Source organism: Drosophila montana, unplaced genomic scaffold (assembly GCF_035044405.1).
Source record: "Drosophila montana isolate Dmon_TW-CO22-7 unplaced genomic scaffold, ASM3504440v1 contig_1455_1, whole genome shotgun sequence".
In the NCBI taxonomy this organism is placed as follows: Eukaryota; Metazoa; Arthropoda; class Insecta; order Diptera; family Drosophilidae; genus Drosophila; species Drosophila montana.
In genome coordinates, this window is record NW_026996406.1 from 1,362,082 (window position 1) to 1,387,106 (window position 25,025).

At 33.0% G+C, this 25,025-nt stretch overlaps 1 protein-coding gene across 6 annotated transcripts in view; it reads left to right on the top strand.

The window, feature by feature from the left end:
- Positions 1-23,732, top strand: part of Rdl (Resistant to dieldrin) — a 38,617-nt gene extending 14,885 nt beyond the window's left edge. The window contains exons 4-10 of one of the 6 annotated variants that reach the window (XM_064685469.1): positions 6,387-6,613; positions 7,814-7,896; positions 11,212-11,349; positions 14,172-14,456; positions 19,173-19,393; positions 19,478-19,729; positions 20,717-23,732. In XM_064685469.1, the coding sequence (XP_064541539.1) occupies positions 6,387-6,613; positions 7,814-7,896; positions 11,212-11,349; positions 14,172-14,456; positions 19,173-19,393; positions 19,478-19,729; positions 20,717-20,878 (1,368 nt within the window). In that variant the 3' untranslated portion in view covers positions 20,879-23,732. Of the gene's footprint in view, positions 1-1,302; positions 1,371-6,386; positions 6,614-7,813; positions 7,897-9,491; positions 9,630-11,211; positions 11,350-14,171; positions 14,457-19,172; positions 19,730-20,716 lie in introns of those variants that run through there. The other 5 variants (XM_064685473.1, XM_064685484.1, XM_064685481.1 and 2 more) reach the window with 5 other exon arrangements.
- The last annotated feature ends 1,293 nt before the right edge of the window (positions 23,733-25,025 follow it).

Below are 25,025 nucleotides of genomic sequence, written 5' to 3' on the forward strand. Positions count from 1 at the left end.
TTTAGTGTGTACAATTTTTGAAACGAGTTTCTCTCTGTGTGTTTGTGTCGTTGACAATTTGAGTACAATTTGTAATTGGTGCAGCACAGATAGCAAGCTTTACCACCCCAAAAATCCCCCGCCACCCGTTCACACAAACTATGCCCAACGATATATAGAAATTCATGCCATTCAACCAATTTTTCCCTACTTCCTTCCCCCCCTCCCCCACCCGAACACTCACACTTGAAAGCAAAACTTGCTTGCGTTCAGCTCATGGTCTTTTTGTGTTCGTCTACTTCTTCTTCTTCTTATGTTTTTATAGGATCACAACACATATCATACAAAGCTTTTAAGATACATTTTCTTAACTTGCAGCTGCCAACCATTCAGTACAATTCAAAGCTTTTCCAAATGGTGTGTTAAATCCGCTATCACAGCAAAAAGAATACAAAAAATATATAAATACATTTTATGTTACGCTAGACTTTATTATCAATATATTCGAAATACACTGAAAAAAAAAATACATAGCTTTCATATAGCTGGGCCTTAAAAACAACAGCAATATATACAAAATAATAACAAAACTCAAATAGTTGATTTGGTTTTCATTCGGCGCGTGCAACAAGACAAAAGCAAAACCCTTTGCACACATTTAGAAAATATGTAGAAATAAATTATATATCAAAAACTAAGAAAAACGCGCACAACTGTACATTGTATATTTAATTTTGCTAATGAAAATTAAACAACCACAAATAAAAATCGGTTTTTGAGTATGAAAACTGATATTAAGCTGAACTATGGCTTGCAGGCTGTACTTTTTTCGATGTTTGAAGCTTACAATTCCCAACAAGTTAAGGCTTCGAAAGGGTTGCCAGACGTTTACAATTCTAGAGTCGTTAGCAAAGTCTGCTGATGATTGGAATCGTAAAATTGTTGTTAATTGTACAACAAACTAAACATTATTGCCCTCAAGCCGTTCAGCTTAATATTAGAACAAAATACATTTACATACGGGTTATAATGAAAAGAATTGCAAGGCCTGCTGCCTGTTTCCGGCAGTTGACAGTGACGGCAATAAGTCTCTCTCTCTCTCTGTCTATGTTATTTTTGCAATGGTGTGCGTGTAATTTATACTTAATATTTATGTTGGGCTCCACACTAACAACAACAACTACAAACAACAAACAACGTTTTAGTACAACAACAACAACAACAACAAGAACAACTTAAAAAAACAACGACAATTTGAATAGATAAAGATAAAAGAAAACAAACAAACCCTCAAACCTGTCTGTGTGTGTGTATATGTTGCAGGTCCCCCTGTGGAGGTCGGCGTCACAATGTATGTCCTCAGTATCAGTTCGGTTTCGGAAGTTCTCATGGTACATACCAACCAAATATACCAAATAAAAAAAAAACATTTCCAAACAAAATTAATAACAAATTTTAACAAAAAGTGAAAATCAACTTTTCTGTTTCTTAAAATCAATCAAAAGTTAAATCAAAAAAAATATATATCATATGTCTACTTCTTAATTTAACTCTCTAACAACTCTGTACCCCAGCTATCTACCCCACTCTCTCTCTCTCGCTGTCTCTCTCTCTCTCATTCTCTCTCTCTCTCTCTCTCTCTCTGTCTCTCTTCTCTGCCTTTACTCTTGCTTAACACACATTTTGTGTACACATTTTTTCGTTATTAATTTCGCTATGTTCACATTTGTTTTTCTCTTTATTTGTAAATCATAATCTTTTGGTTTTGAAACATTCGAAGCAAATCGCAACTTTCCAATGCATATATACCCATTATACAATATCTAAACATTATTTAATATATATAAACATATATTCTACAAAAAATTTTAACAATTAAATGTTGTGTTCATAATTGTTTTTGCAATGCCGTCAGTTTGTCATTGAGCCAAAATAAAGTACAGTCGGAAGAAAAACTACACACATATTGCATAATATTTTGTAGCTTCAATCTGTTAAAATTGGGCATATATCTATATTTTACAAGTCTTAAATTTATCAATACTTCTTATAATCGAGTTGGTCTTTTGAATCGGTTAAACTTTCTATTTTCTATACTATGCGCTGCTCTTGCTTAAAAACTTAAAGCTTTAAATTCATAAATTTTTTGTATACCCTTGTTATCAAATTCATAGTGCATATTAAGAAACAATTGCCACGCCATAAAGCATATTTATTCCTGATTAGCATCAATAAACCCAGTCAATATAGACGTCTGTCTGTTTCTATGCGAACTAGTCTTAAGCTTAAGCTATACTCAGTATTCTTTGCATTGGTTAGACTTTCTGTTAAAGGCAGTTCCGACCAAATCGGACCTCAATATGCTTCTTACAGAGCAAGGTTTTATCTAAATAGAAGAGAGTCGACTGAAAAAATTTCCTATTTCTCACTCAAATTTTCACCAAACTCAGCAATTACGAGCTCTGCCAAATTTCCACAAGGGTATTGAATCTTCGGCTTGCTGAAGATAGCCATTCTTTGTTCTTATAATGATATTTAGTTTTTTATACCTCTCAAGTCTCTCAGTCTAATATGTTTCCTGCATCCCTAAAAACTCATTTGTTTCATAATTCAATCGGAACGTTAAACTTTTTCGAGCTTATAAGTTAAATGCTTCAACTAGAAACTTGCATTGATCATAAACTAGTTAATTGTACTTTATTCTGGCCAAAGGCAAAAGATAATCACAGCAGTCCTGTCGACAACGGCTGCGCGCATGCGTTTTTGTTAACAATATGAATGAATATGAATATGAATATGAATATGAATAATGTACGCCATATAGCATACTCGTACAATATATTAAAGCTCAATGTCATATGTGATATACATATCTATATATATACTCGATATAGCCAAAGTATATAAGTGTACAAGTGTACTTCTGTGTTTAATTTTATTCATTTCGACAGGTCTTTGAGAGCAACAAAAAATTAAAACAAAATTTAATTGAATTAATTCACATATTTTTTGCTTTTTCAAGTTTTGAATAAATTCAACAAAATTATTAAATTCTTATGCATTTTTGTTCATCAAAGCAAAGACTTAACTATAACACATACAATTGGATATACACACAGTTCCATTCGAATTGTTTTTTAAATTGCTTTTATTCGAAATATTTAAACCTAGCTTCATGGAAGTTCTGAATTACCTGAATTAGACTCTTTTTATAGTTTTACCCCATTCGAACCCACGACTTTTGTAATCATTGAATAACAAATAAACAAAATTGGCTCGATTTTAGCTAAATATAAACACATTCTCATACACGCTTCACTGAGAATGAGGTCGCTAGAGAATAGCATTTGATTGGAAGCAAGCAATGCCAAACGTTGTTTCAGTTTTCAGGCACATGTGTCTGCGAAATCAGATACACTGTACTTAAGCACCCATCGAATCAACCGTATTCTATACGCTACACTTTAACTGCACCATTATGTAAAGCACAATGCTGGGTGGATTGACACGTGCACCGTTTGGCTTTGGCATCAAAAGTCAATAGCAATCAATTTATGCGAAATAAACGTGGTTAACATAGCAGTAACATGTACACGAGATGGGGCAGCGAAACAACACGAAACACGGCACACGGAACAAGACCCAAATGCCCCATGCCAAAAAAACAACATCGACAGCAACAGCAACAACAATTTTGTAGTTTCTCTCATGCATACACAATTACAACAACATGCGCATAAACTTACTCTTACATAACATTCTTCGCATTGTTTTTTATAAGTTTACATATTATTTTTTTTAGTACACAACAACTGTACAAATAAGTTCAAAAATACATAAAAAAAAACAAGATATCTTTTCGGAAAAAAAATACTGATGGAGAGAAATTAACAAGCAAGCAAATAATAGGGCAAAAACAATCTGTCTTTCCCAAGCACAGATACGTTCACAGATACATTTACAGATACATTTACAGATACAAATACAGATGCACAGATCCAGATACGGATACGGATAGTTACAGATACAGTTACAGATACACATACAGATACAGATCCAGATACAGATACGGATAGTTACAGATAGAGTTACAGATACACAAACAGATACAAATTCAGATACAGTTACAAAGATGCAGATACAGACTCACAGATACAGATACAGATAGATACATGCACAGATACAGATACAGGCACAGAGACAAATACAGATAGATACATGCATAGATACAGATACAGGCACAGATGCAGATGAACATACTTTTACTGATACTTTCACTTATAAATACACAGATACACACACAGTGTTGATTCAGATACATACTCAGATAATTCTACTATTACAGATAATCTTACAGATACTTTTTCCGATATAGATACAGCTACAAGTTACAGTTGCAGTTCGTCGACCTATTTCTCAGAAACTTTCACCAATGTAGATCGAGATACAGCTTGACAGATACAGTTACAGATATAAATACAGAATACTGTTATGTTACTTATACAGATTCAGATACTTGTACAGACACAGAGACAAAAACTTTTACAGATACTCCCCGAGTCCCGTAATAGATACAGATCCAAGTTACTTTGCACACAGAGATACTTTTATAGACACAGTACAGACATATGTACAGACCAAATGCTTGTACGAATAAAGATAAAGATACATAAAGATACAAAAACAGATGCAACTCAATATAGATACAAATGCACATACACAAACAGATGCAGATACACCGATCAAAGTATGCCAGCAGCTATGGAAATTGTATAAATGGTGTAAGAAAAACTCAACCTAGCCCCACAAAAAAACAAAGGAAATCAACTCTTTAAACCCCTCGCGTTCGAGTTTAATTGTATATTTATGTAACTCGTACCATAAATATGTGTAATTTATGATTTCGACTAGTCTCGAACCCTTTAAAAATTATATAACTAACTAAATAACTGCCTAAAGAGCTTTGAAATATTTTGAGTTTCGCTATACTTGAATCTTTTCGTTAAAGTTTTGTTTTTGGCGTGCCTGTACCGAGTGGAAACCAAATCTGCTAGAGTTTAACTTAAGCCTGAAACTTACAGATAATCAATTTATCCAACCGAGAATTGCATAAACAAATGTCACGAGTGCGGCGGGCAATTTCTCGAACAAGCATTTTAGACATATCTACTAAAACAAGAAAATGTACCCAAAAGTACGCTCTCTTACGCATATCACTTGCATTTTTACGAATTTCGTTTCAATTCTTTTTGTCTTAGTTTAAAATTCGAATCCTGAACACGAGATACAAATTGTGTGTACCCAAAACAAGAATCCAATCCAATAGCCACACACATACACACACACACACACATGACTCGTATACCAAGCTCAGCCTGATCAACTGATCTGAACTGCTCCACTATATAACTAAACCCCAGTCTTCCCCTCTACCCAGTACCGCTCCGCCTCGCCTCGCCCCGAACCGCTTCCTTTAAGTTTTTAGTACGCTTTAGCTTAAAGGCACTGCAGCAGGACAACAAAGAGCCAAAAGCCAAGCCAAACCAAGCCAAGCTAGCAACAGTTAAGATCTCGCTGTACAAATGAATTATGAACAGTCATTTGCCTTAGAACAAGAATTTTTTACAACTTAAATTAAGTACATAACTATCTTTTGTTCGAGTTAAACAGAATATCTCTAAACTACTTCACATCACAGCAAATCAAATATTTGTGAGAGGTTTCTGAACTGCTTACTGTATATAAGCTTATTTATTATTACAAATATTTTAATCTTTATTTAAGATAGTTTTTAATTACATTTACTTTATTTTTACTTTGTTTTCTCAGTTTTTCTCTGATTTACTCGATATAAAAACATTAATGCTGCCCAAAAACTTACTGTAAATTTGATGTTTTTGCATGCCCTGAAATTTAAATGTATTTTCAACCCCCCAAAAAAGAAGAAAAGAAAAAGAAAATGAAAATTCCCCCCGAGTCCACCAACTTTTTATATTGTTTACAAATTGTTGCACGATATTGTTAAACAAAATTTTCAATTTTGGTTTCTATCACAAAAAAAAAATGAAAAACAATTTGTTTTGTGTGTATTGTAAAGCGCATTTTTATTATTTTCCTAATTAGCAAAAATATATGCGATATTAATACTTCAATCTGTGCGAAATTTTTCCTGATTTCCAACAATTCTTAAACACTTTCTTAAACTTTCATTTTCGATATATGAGAAACTATTTTGGTTCAGTTCGATTTGTGTTTATTGTTTTCATAATACTCTAAGCTTTAAGTGCTATACTAAGTTTACTAATAAGAAACAAACATCTCTTTTTGCTCCCCATTTTGGTAATCGATATCGAAATCGTCGTCGATAAATTCGGATCGATACTCGTATCGATATTTTTCGTGTATAGGACTTTACATTGGATTTTTACTTTCGTCAATTTTGGACCGATCCTCGTTTAGCGTATAGAAAACGACCTGGTGTAGAAACACTATCGGTTGGATCAGAATTCATTAAGAATATTTGGGTACCTGACACCTTTTTTGTAAATGAAAAACAATCATATTTTCACATTGCAACAACCAGTAATGAATTCATTCGAGTGCATCATTCTGGATCGATAACAAGAAGTATTAGGTAAAACTATCAACTATCTTCCAGCAAATCAAATCAAATGCAATTTTTCAAATTATTTTTAACAATCTATATGTCTATGTGTAAACAAAAAAACAAAAAACAAAACTTAAAATGTACTGCGAATAGTTCAAAAACTATTTACTAACTAAAACATTTTTTTTTTTGTTTGTTCCAATTATTTCTTAACCCTTTTTGCAACTTTGTACTGTTTTTGATGTGTGTGTATAAATGGATGTTGTAATTTACTAACCAAAAAACAAAACAAAACAAAAAACAAAAAACAATCGAAACGAAACGAAAAGTTCAACAAAATGAAAAACAGTTTTCAATCAAGTGAGTTCAATTGGCAAAAAGTGAAAGCGATAGAAAGTTGGCGATATATATATATATATATGCAATATATTCCGAGCGTTTAAATCAAAAGAATCTTTTGCACATTTCATTTCGACAAGTTTCCATGAAGTTTGCAAAACTGAACCCGCGCCGCCCCCCCCACGCCCCATCCGAACAAGAAGTAGAACTGAGAACAACAACCTCAAGAGGGGTACCAGTTGCAGTTGTCTCCATGTGTCTTTTACACCGCCAAAAGGTTGCACTGGTCGCAGTAGCTACTGTAGCTACTGGGCATACAATTTTCTACTACCTTTAAACAAGAATCTGTCCAAAATCGCTACCCAGCTGCTGCTGCTCAACGGGGAAGCCGACTAACTAAACTAAATCAAACCAAACCAAACCAAACCAAACCAAACTAAACTAAAACTTAACTAATATGCCTTATCACGTATGCGTAGAACTTAGGCCAATTAACCTCGCCACTCGCCTCACTATCTAAGTACAACCAAATGCCACTCGTAACTCTCACTTACAAAATACAAATATTGTTATTTATTAACATTTCTAATAACAATTGTAATAATAATGAATGTTAACTCATAACCAATTGAACTCGCTCTGTTTCAAATACTAGAAGAACCAAAAAAAAAAAAATTTTATATAATATATATATTATATAAGAAAATTACCCTAACCCCAACCTTAGTGTCGTAAATTATTTGCTCCTACCCTCTGCTTATTTAATTGTTGTAACCATTAGCTGTGTTCATGCCAAACCTTTTCCACTAACATACTAATCGAATTCTTCTTCTCAACAAAACACAAAAAAAAAAAAAAAAAAAACACACGAAAAAAATGACCTTTCAGATTGACTATCACCGCATCGTGTCCGATGAATCTGCAGTATTTCCCAATGGACCGTCAACTGTGTCACATTGAGATCGAAAGCTGTAAGTACTATGCCCAATTACCTAACTATTCTATTCAATTAAAATGCTACAAACTAAAGTAAATAAGGCAAAAAAAAAAGAGAAGACAAAAGAAACTTGAATTAAATATCGAAATGAAAATTGTAATTGTATTTATATCGATATAAATATCGATAAGAAATGAACTCATTCAGAATATGAAGCACTTAACCAGAACCCGAGTGGCCAAAGTAAAGTGCCGATGTGCTTAGTGTTGGCTAACGCTCAAACTGCCCACTCATCATGACCAATTTAGCATGTGTAGCTGCCTAGTCTAGTAATATCTGAAAACATATGCATATATATACATATATTTATATATATCTAGCCCGTAACTAATTGCATCTGCACCAAATTTTGGCCACTAAGCTTAAGGCCGCGCGCTGTTTGTTCAGTGTGGGCAGAAAATTGAAAAAGAAAGTGTTGAAAAACGCAAGCAAATTGTAAGTCAACGCACACAGAGAAGACAAACACACACACACATACTTACTAATTATCGTATTTACGAAATAAACACAATAATTTCTACAGATATTTGACGGATAGTCATTATCTCCGCAGCGTATTATGTACTATATCATAATATACATATATACATATATGTTTTTTTTTACCTTAATCAAATGAGGTCTTGAGGCACAATGCTCTGTTTTCTAGCTCTCAAATATTTGGTTAACAATAGTTTACGTTTTCTTACAAATCGGGCACACTTGAATAATATGAATAAAAAAGAAAACTTGTTTAGCATTGCTTTTATTCGTACCTAGCTGTAGATTTAGCAAGGGTTTACTGCGTACATATCCCCCAGTTTTTATGTTTTTTCTTTGGCCATTTTGCACAGCCGCCAAATCAGCTAATAAATATATATGAGTATATTTTTCCAACGATTTATCCTGCAGCATACGTACAACTCTTTTTACTCTCATGTTTCATCCATGTGCCCCAAAACAAACTCCCAGATAAAAACAAAACAAAAAAATTGAACATAAAAGCCAAAAAAAAAAAAGAATTCATTAGATTGGTTGGTTTTCGGTCGCCTTCTCACTTACAGCAACCGCAGAAGGCTCCTGATTTTGATCGATCGACTTAACAGAAACTAAATGTGCTTAATATTAACTAACGTTATATTATACCATATATATATTTAAAACAATTCAATGTATATTATTAAAAAAAAAACAAAAAAAAAAAAAGTACATACGCAGCACGCTTTTACTCAGAGGCCACACAATAAGCTAACCAATGTAAATACATTTAAATATGTTATGATTCTTTGTCAAGACACACGCCACAAAATTGCGGCAAAAACCAGATCTTAACTCACTGTAGTCTTAAGCTTAAGATACTTGTAAAAACCACCCAAAACTCATGCTATATATGTGAGTGCAAAACTAAGACTAATCCAAGTGTTACTAACCGAAACTAATCCTTAAACCACCTTCACAATAACAACTACAACTACAACAACTACAACAAACAACAACAACAAACAACAATTACAATAATTAATTAACTACCGCCCCCCTCTTTGCAACAACTACAACAACAACAACAACAACAACAACAACCACAACCAGTCGGTTACACGATGCGAGATATCCGATATTTCTGGAGAGATGGACTGAGTAGTGTTGGCATGAGCAGTGAGGTCGAACTACCGCAGTTCCGTGTTTTGGGACACAGGCAGAGGGCGACCGAAATAAACCTAACCACAGGTACCCTCCATACATTACAAATTCATACCAGAAATCCAAAAAAAACAAAAAAAAAACAAGTCAAACAAACATTGTTAATGAATCACATTAACATATATTTTATTTGTTGTGACAAACAGTTTTCCTTTTGATTTTTCTCATTTCTTTAACATTTCGTAATCAATTTTTGTGTTTTGATTTCCTTTCAAAAAACCAAAAAAAGGGTTTTTAGCGCATAAATATACATATATACAATATATATGTTCTATATATTAAACATACCAACAACATGCACATTTTCTTTAGTTTTGTGTTTCACCTATATCGAGTGCTAACTGTAACTTGTTCTACTAACTAAATACTAAATACATATATTATTGTGTTTCGAGTGTCCTCCTCTACTAACCTCTGTTGTGCCTACATCACTTTTGATTGATCATCTAAAACAATTTAACAATAATTTATAAACGATTCGTAGTCCAGTGTTAGACAGTGTTAGACCAGTGTTAGACAGTGCTTTGCTAGGCGTTGCGAGTATGCCGTAAACTCTACTTCTTTTTTTTTTTCCAAACTCTTTTCCTTTTAATTATTGTGTGTACTTACGAGTCCAGTTCCAGTTTGCCGTCCATTTTAGCGCATTTGCTTGGGTAGGCTAACCAACAACAACAACAACAACAACAACAAATATTTTATAAAAAAATTTTCTAAAACCGAAAATAAATATACATAGATCTATATATATATATTATACAGAAAACACAAGAGCACCAATTTCTGCCATTTTTAAGTGCTTAAGTGAAAAAGAAAAACGAATACTAATTAACTAACTACTGCCAATAAGAACAAACAGTAGCTTTAAGTCTAGTTGCAAACTATTCAACAAATTCTTGAATGCTCTCTATATTATGAATCCATAGCAATTATATATAACCCCTTTTTGTACAATACATGTAATACGGAATTGTAATATATGAGCAAAAATATATTTCTAACTATCTAAAATGTGAATCAAAAAATATATTTGACAACACTTTAAGCAACAAGTTCTGAATGAGACTATTAATTAACGTAATAAAACAAATGATAAACAGCAAAAAGAAAAAAAACAATACAAAATTGAAAACAGAAAAGTATAAAACACAAAAGAAAAATTGATAAGACTTACTATGAAATTCTTTTTTTGCCAATCATTAATAGTCTCACGAAATGTATTTTTTGTTTTGTGCATATTTTTCGCAACGACAACCACACCGAACAACGCCGAACAACAACTGTACAAAAATATAAATTCAATTAAATTATAAACAATATATAAATCAAAAATAAATATAAAATATATCAATTATGATAACAAAAAAAAATATATAAAAAAATATACATATACAAATATAAAAAATATATATAAAAAAATATATTAAAAAATATAAAAAAAAATATTTAAAAAAAATACGTATAAAAAAATAAATAAATAACTTAAATACAACAAATAAATTCTATAAAAAATATATATCATCATATGAAAAAAATACTTTGATAATTATAAAACCATGGATCATCTCCAACTGCATATACACAACATATATATATATATATATATATATAGTCGGCTACACGATGCGTGACATACGCTATAAATGGAACGAAGGCCCTAACTCGGTTGGTGTCTCGAGCGAGGTATCGCTGCCCCAGTTTAAGGTCTTGGGTCATCGTCAAAGGGCTATGGAGATCAGTCTTACCACAGGTACCTGTAGACGGTTACCGATTTTTTTACAAACTTTACTTTTAACTTTATATATACATACATATATATGTATATATATATATATATATATATATATATATACATATACTTATTTACCTTTACTACCTATACATATACATATGCTTCATATGTATGTATATACAAAATAGTGCTGATGACGACTTGTATTAATACTTATATATATATATATATACATTTTATATATATATATAAAGATTTTGCGTTTCCATCTTTAGTTCGATTATTTGCTTAACCTTAACATTTGCATTCTTTACAACCCAAATTATTTTGATAAAGCACTCGTACTTCCTCATCTAACCAGAACGTCAGTCAGTTATACATATATATACAGATATATATATATGTATATATATATAAATATATTGGGCTAAATCGAGTTCGAGTGCAATTTGATCTGCGGTTCCAAACGAAAATGGCAACAAAATTAGACAAATGCATGTATGCATAATATTTTGCTTACTCTCAACATTTACATTTAACTAACGCTCAAATAAATCGGAGTCAGAATCAAAGCTAGCTTCGGTCCGCCGAAGATTCTATACTCTTGCAGATAGCCAAATACTCGAAAACGAATATCTATTCGACCTTGCCTGTTGTGACTATCTGTTATAGTTGTCCGATCCGACTGAAACCAATTTATATTTAATTTAAAGCTTGGACAAAAATATGAACCATATTTCATGGACTTAGATTCACAGCAAGTCGCGTTCAGCCGGAACATCTGCAAGTTTATAGCGAAGCAAATGCATTTCTTTGCCCAAAGGAATTTGAATATATAAACAGCCTGAGCGCAATTTAGAGCTACAGATAAAAACATATATCAATATTTAAGCGCAAGACTAATGCATGTTAAGCTAGCTGAATTTTATTTCTTTAATATTCATTTAGTATTTCACTTAATTCACTTATTTTCTCAGTTTCGTTTCGAGTTGATTCCGATTTCTTTTCACTAATTTCGTCATTAGTTCATAAACAAAATTAAATTATTGGCATTGCCAAACGAATCGACAAAAAAGCAATTGAACAATTTCTCATGCTCCGTCAAGAACATTTAAAAATTAAAACAGACAAAAATTTGAAAGCGAAAAAAACGTAAAAACGAAATCAAACTGAAATTGACTTAGCGACATTTGTGTCATGGAAAGCATTAAGTAAAATATATATTTATATGCAAAATAAATACTTACCATATATCTTCTATATATATATCTATTGAACACCAATACAAATAAAAAAGTATAGCGATGCTTAACTTTATATGGCTTTTGTACTTAGATAATCATCCTTTCGATTTATGCCTGGCATTCAAACTCGTACAAATTATATATTATATTTTCAAACACACACACACACACACACACTTGACTATATACATTATTATCTAGTCACATTTAGTTTTTACTAAAAATACTAAATACTTAAAGAAAACAAAGTAATTGCCAAAATTGAAAACGCTATCGAAAATTCATTAGCATAACCCAACAACAGCAACAATCACATCAATATTGTAAAAAATACAACAAAAAAATATACACAGAAAATACTGCAAAAACATTCAAATCGAAAAAAAAAATACTACCTAGAATTTTAAAACTTAAATAAAAACTAAAATCCATTTTTTTTGATAATTAGCAGAAGCAAGCAACAAAATCTAAAAAATAAAATCAAATATATATATAATTAAATATATAAAACAAATATGAAAAATATACAAGATACGCCCTCCCAAGCATGCTCTCATCTTTAAAGTTTCCTTTCAAAAAAAAAAAAAATACAAAAAAATATATATATATATTTATTACATACAAATTCTCGCAGGCCAAAAACCAATTGTGCCTAACTGGGCCTTAGGCTAGCTCTCTCTCTCTCCCTCTCTCTCTCTCTCTCTCTGTCTGCCTCGCTCTCTGCTCATGTTAACTTTTTCTTTCAAATAATTTTCTGGAAGTTTTCTTTTTGTCTCTCGCCCGGCCACTTTTAAGAGGTTTTCGCTCTTTCATTTCATTTTAGTTACTTGTTTTAATAAATATCCTAACATACTCGTTTACTCAAACAGTTTGCAGTTTAGCAAGTAGGCGACTGCAGCGTTAAGTATTTCATCTAATTAGCACTAAACACACAACTTTAACTACATAATGTTATTCAAATATTGCAGATCCCATTATCATATATATTGTTTGTTTACTCGATTTTGCTTTTGTTGGTATTTACGTACTAATACATACACATATTTCTTAAAGTACCATATGCAAACCTAACATACTCTTAAATTAACTGTCGAAGCGATAGATTTATCGATAGATTTATCGTAACAGCGATGTGTTTGCAACCCTCGAGTTGCGGCCATCGAAATACTCGTTGCTCTCAGTTAAATGCGCTCATTATTTACAAAAATGCTTAATTCATTTGTAATGTTTTCTAATTAGTTAATTTAATTTAAATTCGATTTATTTTTATTAATTTTCTGTTGAGTGTTGAAAACTTATATTGATAATTGTTACTAATATACATAAACAATTTATGATTTCAATTTAAAAGAGAAAAGCAAAAGAAAAAGAAAAAAAATACATTCGAATTTTTAGCGAAATATTTACTAATAATATATTACTCTCTGCTCTCTTTTTCTCTTTCTCTCCCCAAAAAAATCTCTTTTCATATGCTCGATCTTTGAATAACTCGAAAACGAAAACAATTTACAATTTCTATTCACAATTATTAAATAATAATAATAATCATAACCAAATACTGACTGTATATATATACAAATGTGTGTGTGAGAACAGGCAACTATTCGCGCTTAGCCTGCGAAATACAATTCGTGCGTTCGATGGGCTATTATCTTATACAAATCTACATACCCTCTGGACTGATCGTTATTATATCATGGGTATCATTTTGGCTCAATCGCAATGCAACGCCGGCGCGTGTGGCGCTCGGTGTGACAACCGTGTTGACAATGACCACTTTGATGTCGTCAACAAACGCAGCGCTGCCAAAGATTTCGTACGTCAAATCGATTGACGTCTATCTGGGAACATGCTTCGTTATGGTCTTTGCCAGTCTACTGGGTAAACAAAATCTAGCGAAAAAAACAAAACACTTTTACCAACACACACCCCCTCAAAAAAAAAACAAAAACAGAATTTAAATTACAAACCAATCAAGTAGCCAAATACAATTAAATACCATAAATTCACAACAGCACCACACAGAAGCATCATCAATACGAACACACACATACCCTGTGAAATTTTGTGTGTTGCTTTATTTCTCGAAATTGATTTTGATACACATCTCGTACTATATCATTAGTTTTAGTTTTTGATTTCTTACCTTGGCGAAAGGCACTCGAACCAGCCAATATGCCAATACTTGCCACACCTTGCCACTCAACTTCGCTTAGCGTTTTGCAGCAAAAAAAAAAAAAAAAAACTACCACAGATACAAATACACTATCTTTCAACAGTCTTTTTTTACAGCAAAAAACAAAACCAAAATAAATATATATATAGTAACAAAATGAGAAGTTCAAGTAAATTTTGAATACGATTTACTTGAGCTTTTGGTACAACTTTTTGAGTAGATTTTTTTTATTGCTCAACAACTTTTCCCTCAACTCAATTTAATTTCCACAAAATTCATTTAATGCTGGTAGTAAAAAAACAAAAAAAAAAAAAACAATATATATATATCTATATATGTTTCAAATCTATTTATCGAGCCAATCAGCTTTCTATGTAAATTATCCAAAATTTTTGTACTGCTCTGGAAATATATTTGAAACAATTCTACTACAGTCCAGTCCAATGCTCTAACTTTTAACTTTCTCTCTTAAAATCCTAACATCTTAAGCAACAACTCACACTACTTTTTACCTAACAACAAACTCTCAACTCAGGTCAACAACAATGAGAACAAAAAAAAAAAAACAATGAAAAAAAATGATAAAAAAAAAAAATCTCTTTTTTCGTATTTGTATGTTATTGTTAATTTCTTCTATACAAAGAAACAATGCAACTATCATCTAAAGAAAATGTATGCAAATTCATAGATACGCGCGCTGCCCCACCCCCCGAAAACAGTAGGGGCACAAAATTTCCAAGCGAAAAGTTTTGCACACACACACACACACACACAAACAACAACACACACCCTACACACACACACACACACACACATATAGTGCACTAGTTAATACACATGCAGAGCTTTTAGAATACCCTTAAAACAATCGAAGCATGCTTCTGCAAGTAAACAAAAAAAGCATTTGGAATATTCAGAGAAAACCGCCTGCAAAGCAGCTTAAATTAGACAACTTCACACTCTCTTCCACCTTTATGTAAGCCAGAAGATATTTAGATACAGTGAATGATAGACTCTCGTTGTGTTTTCCAACACTGTTTTCTATAGTTTTTAACATTTCTTAATGAATGATACAAAGGTAACGCTGTTAATCAAAGAAGATCAGATTCAATTTGCCTCAAATTTCAACCATTTTTTAATTTTTACTAAAAACAAATTAAGATGGAAAATAGTTAAATATACTCGTAAACTCACAAAAGGTCGTACTTTACCTCTATGTAGCCATACTCGAGTACTCACAGAAGATCTTAGCCTGGAAGCATTTCTTAAAGTCTACTTTAACCATGCTCGAATAATCATAGAAGACCTTAGCTTAGGAGTATCTATTAAAGTCTACTATATACTTACAGAAGATCTTAACTTAGGAGCATTTATTTAAGTATACTCTAAACATACTCGAGTACTCACAGAAGATCTTTCCTCAGGAGCATCTTTTAAGGTTTACTTTAAACATACTCGAGTACTCACAGAAAATCTTTCCTCAGGAGCATCTTTTAAGGTTTACTTTAACCAGACTGGAACTCACATAAGATTTAACCTTAGTTGAATCTATCAAAGTCTAATTTGGCCGTGTTCCAGTACTCAAAGGAGACCTTACCTTAGGAGCATCTGTTAAAGTCGACTTTATGCTGCCTTGCAGTCAACTCTGAATAGCCCAAGTTTATATATGCCAAAAATTATTTTAGCCTTTTTAGCTTTACTCGTACTTAACTATTATTGTAGTCGCCTCAGGTTGACATTGTGTTCCACGCAACAAGCAAAACAAAAACAAAACATTACAAAAACTAAAAAAACTAAAAAAACAACAAAAAAACTAAAATGAGAATGAAAATGAGAATGAAAAAGATTTTTGTCATCATGATAATTGCATAGAGAAATGCACATGAGCGAACACATTTCAACCTGCAATGGTACCCAGATATTAATATACGCCCAGCTTCCACTCTAACGCAAAGCCTACGAACAGCCTAAAAACAAAAGCTACTTACCATACATATAAAAATTATGAAATTCCAAATCTGAAATGAAACAAACACAACGATTCTGAAATCTCCAGCCCAGGGGTACGAGCTAAAACCGAGCGCATTAAAAAATCCAATATGAATACCAGCATGCCTTGCGTCACACCTGGCTTGAGTCGCGATTGAATTGAATAAAATAGACAAAAAACGTAATAAGAAATATGTAAAAAAAAAAAAAAAAGAAAGAAAATACACTACACTGTATATAGAGTCCAAGAAGAAGACGATGTGCCGGCCATGCATAGCTGAACCTATATATCTAAAAACCTCAACAAAATTTGCCTTGATATATTTCTATATCTACATATATACACATATAACATTTGGCCTGTCAAGTCTGCGTCATTTGAATGTGTGGCCCAGACATGACAGGCGCAAATGTTGACGCCCAGGCAAACTCTCCACCATTTGAGGTTAGGTAAGATACGAGGCCGAAAGGGTCTCCCTCTGTTTCCATTCTCTATGCATTTACAGCAACGGCGCTCGGAGATCGGGTAAGTAAACTCGCTCGTTACTTGTTCTAAGAAACTATTTACTCACACCCAAAAAAAAAAGCCCTACCCAAACATTGTTGGTCAAACCAAACATAGCGCTCATCCTGTAAGTCTTTTGCGATCCATATATCCATATATACATATATACGATCCGTGCATGTGGTCCAGTTAAGGATTTGACATATGTGTATTACTCAAATAGACGTGGCGAAACGAAAAGCTGGAAATGTGTGTGTCCCCTACACAGGCGACTGTTCAATGAATTTGCATTTAAGGCACGCACATAAACATTTTCCTTGAATGATGGTCTCAACAGCAGATATAAATTTAATACATAAACCATTTGGCCAACAAATTAAATATAATTTTTTTTATCTTATTCGTTCACTCATTTCACAACAAAATAGAAACAAAAAGAACAACAGCAACAATAACATTAGCAGCAGACAGACAGATACTGACAAGCACACACACACACGCACACGCACACTCACACGCACACGCTCACACACACACACACACACAGACACACACACACAGAGACACGCATACACACACACGCACACATACACCAACATTTAGTCGTTACACCTTTATTGCTCTCTATCTATCTTTCTCTGTCTGTACTTACCTATCTTACCTCCACACACACCAACACACCAACACACACACACACTACACCTGCTTCTACACACTCTTTTTTGTTGCTTGGCTTACGAACAGAATATGAATTTATTCAATTTTTATTTAACAACCAACCAACGTGAACAACAACAAACACACGCACACAAACACACACACAAGTGACGTTGATTATTTATACCCTGTACCCTGGAAAATTGTGCAAGTCAAGAAGGGGGATAACAAGCTAATCGTTTTAACAGTCTGTCTTTATATACTTGTCGTGGGTATATCCTAGGTAGAATATAGCTTATCTTATATATTTAAAAGACTTTATAGAATCAATCTGGCTCTCAGTTTTAGAAGCACACTCAATTCAACTTAAAAGAGGAGCATAAAAGAGATAAAAGAGTCTCCAAGTTCTGCTGTTTGTTATAATCTTACCTGAATTTTGGGCTTGGATTTACTTCTAGATTCCTTAAAACACAACTAAACTCACTTTCTGCAAAAAATTTTAATATTTACATACATATTTACGAATATATTCGACGAATTGCAACAATTTTAATCTTCTGCTGCTAACATTTGATATCTTGGTACAGGGTATCGGCCAGTCGAGCACACTCGTCTGTTGTAATTCTGACTTTTATTACCCTGTGTAGTGCTTACCCAAAGCCCTTTCCCAGTTTTTCTGTTTCTTATTACATATACATATATATATTATCATATATCCAAAATTTTTCTAAATCACAATTTCCTTTTGCCATTTATCTTGCTTTACATAATATATTTGCATAATATTTATGTATTTATATATATTTATACGTACATTTACAAATGAATGCCAACAAGAAAAAAATAAAAATTAATATTTTCCAAAAAACGCTCCATTTTATCCCCCCCATAAACCGTTCCAAACCGTACTTCAAAATTACAAACTGTGCAACCATCCAACTAATGACAACAACTACAACAACTACAACAACAACAACTACAACAACTACAACTACAACTACAACAACAACAACAACAACCACCACCAACAATTATTCAACAATCATCTTAAAAAAACCTCATGTGGAACGCGACTTGATTCAAAATTTTGTGCATCCGCATTAACTCCTAAATTTTCCTCCCACCCAACACCACCACGTACCGCCCGCAACCGTCCGTACCCATTATCAAAATTGTTGCATTACGAAAAAAAAAAAATTAAAATTCTATAAACTGACAAAAATCAATTCGAAACTGTATCCAATATCCAAATATCATATCGCAATCGTAGAATACGCCACCGTCGGCTATATGGCAAAACGAATTCAAATGCGAAAACAAAGATTTATGGCGATCCAAAAGATAGCTGAGCAGAAAAAGCAACAGTTAGATGGTGTGCAGCAGCAGGCCAATCCGAATCCGAATGTCGGAGGCGGACCCGGTCCTGAGCATGGACATGGGCATGGTCATCATGCCCACAGCCATGGTCATCCGCATGCGCCCAAACAAACAGTGAGTAACCGCCCAATCGGCTTTTCAAATATCCAACAAAACGTTGGTACGCGCGGTTGCTCGATAGTGGGACCCTTGTTCCAGGAGGTGAGATTCAAGGTCCACGACCCAAAGGCACACTCCAAGGGCGGCACATTGGAGAATACGGTGAATGGCGGACGTGGCGGTCCCCAATCCCATGGACCCGGCCCAGTGCCCGGCGGCGCTGGTCCTGGCGGTGGCGGCGGCGGCGGCGGCGGTGGAGGCGGTGGCGGTGGTGGCGGACCGCCAGATGCTGGCGGTGATCCGGAGGCGGCAGTCCCAGCACATCTTCTACATCCGGGCAAAGTAAAAAAGGTAAAGGTAAATCTCGTACTCGATACGGCAATACCTCAAAATCTTACTTTATATTTACTTAAATCAAGATATTTATGCACAAATCAAGAATTTTAATTTTCTACTCCAAGAAATAATATTTATTTGTTGTTTTTCTTTTTCAGTATTCCTTTCTACTTAAAAGAAGCATTTTATGACCGAGCCATGATTTCGTTTATATTCTTAAGAATTCTTTAGTTATTTGTTGTTTTTCTTTTTCAGTATTCTCTTTTACTTAAATCAAGACCTTTATGCACTTGATATATATTTTAAGAATTCTTTACTTATATGTTGTTTTATTTTCAGTATCCTCTTGTACTCAAAGCAAGATTTTATATGCAAAAATAACAATTTCTTTTATTTTTTTAAGATTTCTTTACTTAAGAAATAAGTTTTTTTAAATAATTCTATCCTTTTTAAGATTTTCACCCTTTTGTACTTAAAACAAGACAAGATTTAATCAAGAATATTTTATCTTATTTTATCAAGCTAATTGGGAATTTTTTATGTTAACAAATTTCGCTATTATATTTGAATAAGATTTTTTTTTCTTGAATCAAGTGTTTTGTACTTACTTTCAGAATTCTAGTTTTACTTTATTTTATTTTCAAATATCTCGTGCTGCGTGTACTTCAATTTTTAAGTTCAAATTCGCTCGATTTTTTGTTTTGTGGATTTAGAAATTGTTCTTTGAGCAATATTTTTATACATTCTTGTAATAAAAACAAGTGTGAATCGTACTTGAAGTTTAAGGCTCGTTTTTCGTTCGTCTTTTTATGCTTAAATCAAGTTTATTTTTGAAGAATTTTGAATTTTTTTTTTTAATTTTTTTGAAACTTTAAGATTGCCTTTTGTTCGTTTTCCGTGTTCAGTTAAAAGAATCTCGCAAAGTTTTTTTTTAGTTTGCTTTCCATATTGAGTTCTAGTTTATCATATGGTATATATTAATAATTTGTGATCCTCTCGCAGGATATTAACAAACTGCTGGGCATAACGCCCTCGGATATTGACAAATACTCGCGCATTGTGTTTCCCGTGTGCTTTGTGTGCTTCAATCTGATGTACTGGATTATCTACCTGCACGTGAGCGATGTCGTTGCCGACGATCTTGTCCTGCTCGGGGAGGAATAAATCGCCACGCCCCCCAAGGAGGCGACGGCAACAATGGACAACAGCGCACAAGAGAGTTAAACTGTGCAAGGCGCTGAAAAACAACAAAAAAGAAAAATAAAAAAAAATTAAAGCAAAAAAAAAACAGATGATTAACCAAAAACTAATTTTAACTAGCGATATGGAGAAATGCAAAAGGCAACATATTATTGTTAAATACTAAAAATAAAAATTAAAATAATAATAATAAAAAAATAAAGACACACACATATTACGGACGAGAGTAAAGAATATTGTTAAATAGATTTACGCAAAATAAAGAAAATAAATATTAAAAAAAATAGCATAAATAAAGATGAGGAAGACGAGGAGCAGCAACAACACGATGAATAATCAAAAGCAAATAGTAGAAAATATAAAAGGTGCAGCAGAAGCAGAATTAATATAAAGATATAAAAAAAAAAACGGAACAAATAGCAAAGAAAATAAAGCACAGACAACAAGAATTAATTTCAGACTCACATAATTCAAATTTTTAATACACCCGATGCAATTGACATAAGCTAATATAGAAAACCTAACTATAAAGAAAAACTCTTAAAAAAAAAAAATGAAATGAAGGGAAAACCAAAGTGAAAGAAACATTTTTTGAGAGATTTTCAACTAGTTTCCATTTCATTTGTATCGATTCTTACTTTGCCCTTACTTCCCTCCCGAGCAGACAGTCAACTAGTCTTCCTTAGTTTAGGCGAAAACTAAATTTAGTTTATGGTTTTTAAAACAAACCCCCCTTCCCCCAACCCCAACAACCCCCACACAACCCTCCACAGGAAATACGTCTAAAGGGCACCTCATCTATGGCATCGAAAATATGTTTCTTGATTTTTCAAAACTGAACACTTTTTAGCGCTTCCAAGAAAAATGGCCAAATTTTGTAGGAAAAGTGTAAAACAACCAATTTTCAAATTAAGCAAATCATTTAATTTAAAGCGAATGAAAACAAACGAAAATAATAATACTACTCTTAAAAAAAATAATAACAATTTTTAAATAATTTGCACATGGAAAATTATACAAATAAATACAAAGAAAAATTCTTATGCATTACTATCAAAGGCACCTTTTGTATGCGAAAGGCATCGGGCATATATAAAAAAAAAAACAAAAACAAACAAGCAAAATAGTTAATTCAAGTTTTAATAAACGATTTTATTTTCAACAAATTTTATAAAAAATATAACGCAAACTAATGCAAACAGGAGGAATAAACCGAATATTTTAAATGCACACCACAAAAAAGATAAAATCCAGACAACTTTGCGGCACAATTTCGAAAGCAAAGTGGAAAAGAAAGTCGGCTGTGCTCGACTAGGGGATACCCTGAACCCAGCGACAAGCTGCCCTGGGAAATATTCACGTTTTCTTATAAGCAGAGCGCTTCTTCTTCTATGCGCTGTTCCTTGTGAAAAAAAGCATTCCCGTATAACTTCGGTGTTTATTGTCCCATCTCTATGAGACTTTCAGGACTTGATTATGACACCCAAATGTGTGTGCATACCAAAGCGCAAGGTTCTAACTTTTATTCTGATCTAATTTTAGATCTTTAAACTACGGTAACCTCCATGCCATGCCCCAAACTCCATTTCTCAGCATCGACATTTAACGATCATGAAAATGTGAGAAGTGGAATGTACATATACTCCAAATTCCCAGACTCTTTCTTGTGTCAGTCTCAATGGGTTCAGGGTAGATAAAAGATAACACACAATAGACGAGTTACGAATCGAAAATAAATAGAGTTATGTACACCAAATTTGAATGAAACTGCCTAAAAAGAAACTTAGCCTATAAGCATCACAAAATAGTTGTTTAACAATGACGATAGTTGATAGTTTAATTGATTTTTATGACGTGGAGATATTTAAGATTTATTATTTTCAAATTGTATATAAAAACTGATGAAGCAGCAGCAGCCGCAGCAGGAGAAGCGCAAAGTAGGAGCAAAACTTCGCAAAATGAAAATAACAATTAATTAAAATTAGTTAAATGTAATTACAACTAGTTAAAGCAACTCAGACACAAGTTCAAGCAGTCAATAAAGCGATAAATACATATAAACAATGCACCATTTAAGCTTAGTATAATACTCACACACACACACACACACACACTCACACACACACACATACACATAAGTACATTTGAAGTTTTGGTAAAGTTCCTCAAAAAGTATTTAGTTAAAAGTGAGTTTTAGTTTGAATACCAAAACCTAGCACAATACTGAGTAAATTTAACGAAATCACGAATACCATAAAAAAAAAACAACAACAAACAAATATATCATCATAAAGTTTTAATTTATTAGTTATGGTAAGAGGAAGAAGCGGAAGCAGGAAGCTATATCTAGGCCCAAAGTTTTTTGTACAGTTAGCTGAGATGAGGAGGGGCGGCTATAGCTAATGCTGAGTTATACACCATATATGTATGAGTAGTATTATGTATATGGGTAATATGATAGTTATATACAGACACAGACACACGCATATACCTATTATATAGACAAACACACACACACACTTACACACACAGACACATCTGCATATAATATATGTATGTGTACTTTATGCAATGAGTATATACAATAACATAACGTATTTAAGCACCTATATGTAGCACGAGTTTTTTATATGTAAACAAACAAAAAAACAAACAATTAATTTTATATATATATAGTATATGGCAAAAAGTACTCCCATAGTAAGGTATACTGGCAGTGTAAGCTAAATGAAATTACAATTCTAGGCGCAAGACTGTCGATAAATTGAGGAATATTATAGACACAGATGAAGAAGAAGAAGAAGAAGGAGAGGAGGCAGCAAATAAAGACAAATAGCTAAATCTACACAGTCAACAAGGAACAGCTACCCTTAATACCTATAATACATACACTTAACCAAACATAACCTAACTAATGATACATCTAGATACATCTGAAGGAAACAACAACAAGCAAAAATTACTTTATTAACTTTCTAGACACACACACACGAACAGACACACACACAAGAGAACACACTCACGTATAAATTAAGTGAAAGTAAAGCAATTGAACTTTTACCTAGATTTTTGTATGATCAGTTGAGCCAAGTACTTACCTACATGGATTTGAGATAAACTGCAACTGCAATTGATTTACACAAATACACCCGAAGGAGAAGAAATATAAGAATTCAAATAAAATAAAGAAGATAGTTTACCTTCGGCATGCCGAACATTGAATACCCTTGTAGACGTTTGGCAGTTATATGAAAGCGAATTGAGAAGCTTTTTATGGCAGAGTTGGGCTTAGATATCTTGAGATTCCAAAAACAAATTCATTCTTCGAGCTGATCTTTCCATAGAGCTCGTTTAAAAAGTCATCCGATATGAAAAGCCCGTGGTTCAAATGTGTAAAGCCTGGTAGAACTCGTAAACGCCAAGTTAAGTGAAGATATCATTCGAAACAAACAAGTTTTTCAAACAAGAACTTAAGCTTCGGTCTATTGTTCCTATTATTCCTAAAGTGGTCCGTTGTTAAAAAGATATGGCTCGTATATAAAAAGCATCGTAGTCTAATAAATGTCGCCCTTTTCAGGAAATTTCAAAGAAGAAAAATGCCTTTTTATGCCAGAACTTAGTTTTTGACCGATATTATTAAAGTCGTCCGATCCGGAAAGCTCCGAACTATGAACGCCAACAGAGCCTATTTCATCGAACTTGCCATATCGACTAATCCATTGATGCTGATCAAGAATATATATGCTTTATAAGCTCGAAAATGTCTTAAGTCACGTGATTATAACGCCTACCTACAAGGGTATATTGGAGAAGAAGACGAAGAGCAGTGAGAACAGCAATGAAAAACTATTCTTAGGAACACAATTTTTTCAGTACATAGTTAGAATCAGGCAGCAAACTCAACTCGAACGCGACAGCAAGTGAAATCGGTGATAAAAACAAAGACAAAAAATAAAAAACAAAAAAGAAAAGCACATAAATATATATATATGTATAACTGGCATATACTATATACATATATATTTTGTAGCTATACAGGTGTCGGAATTCAATTATATTACCGAGAAAAAACGAAAAACTAAGAAGAAGATGAAAGAAAAAAACAAAAATA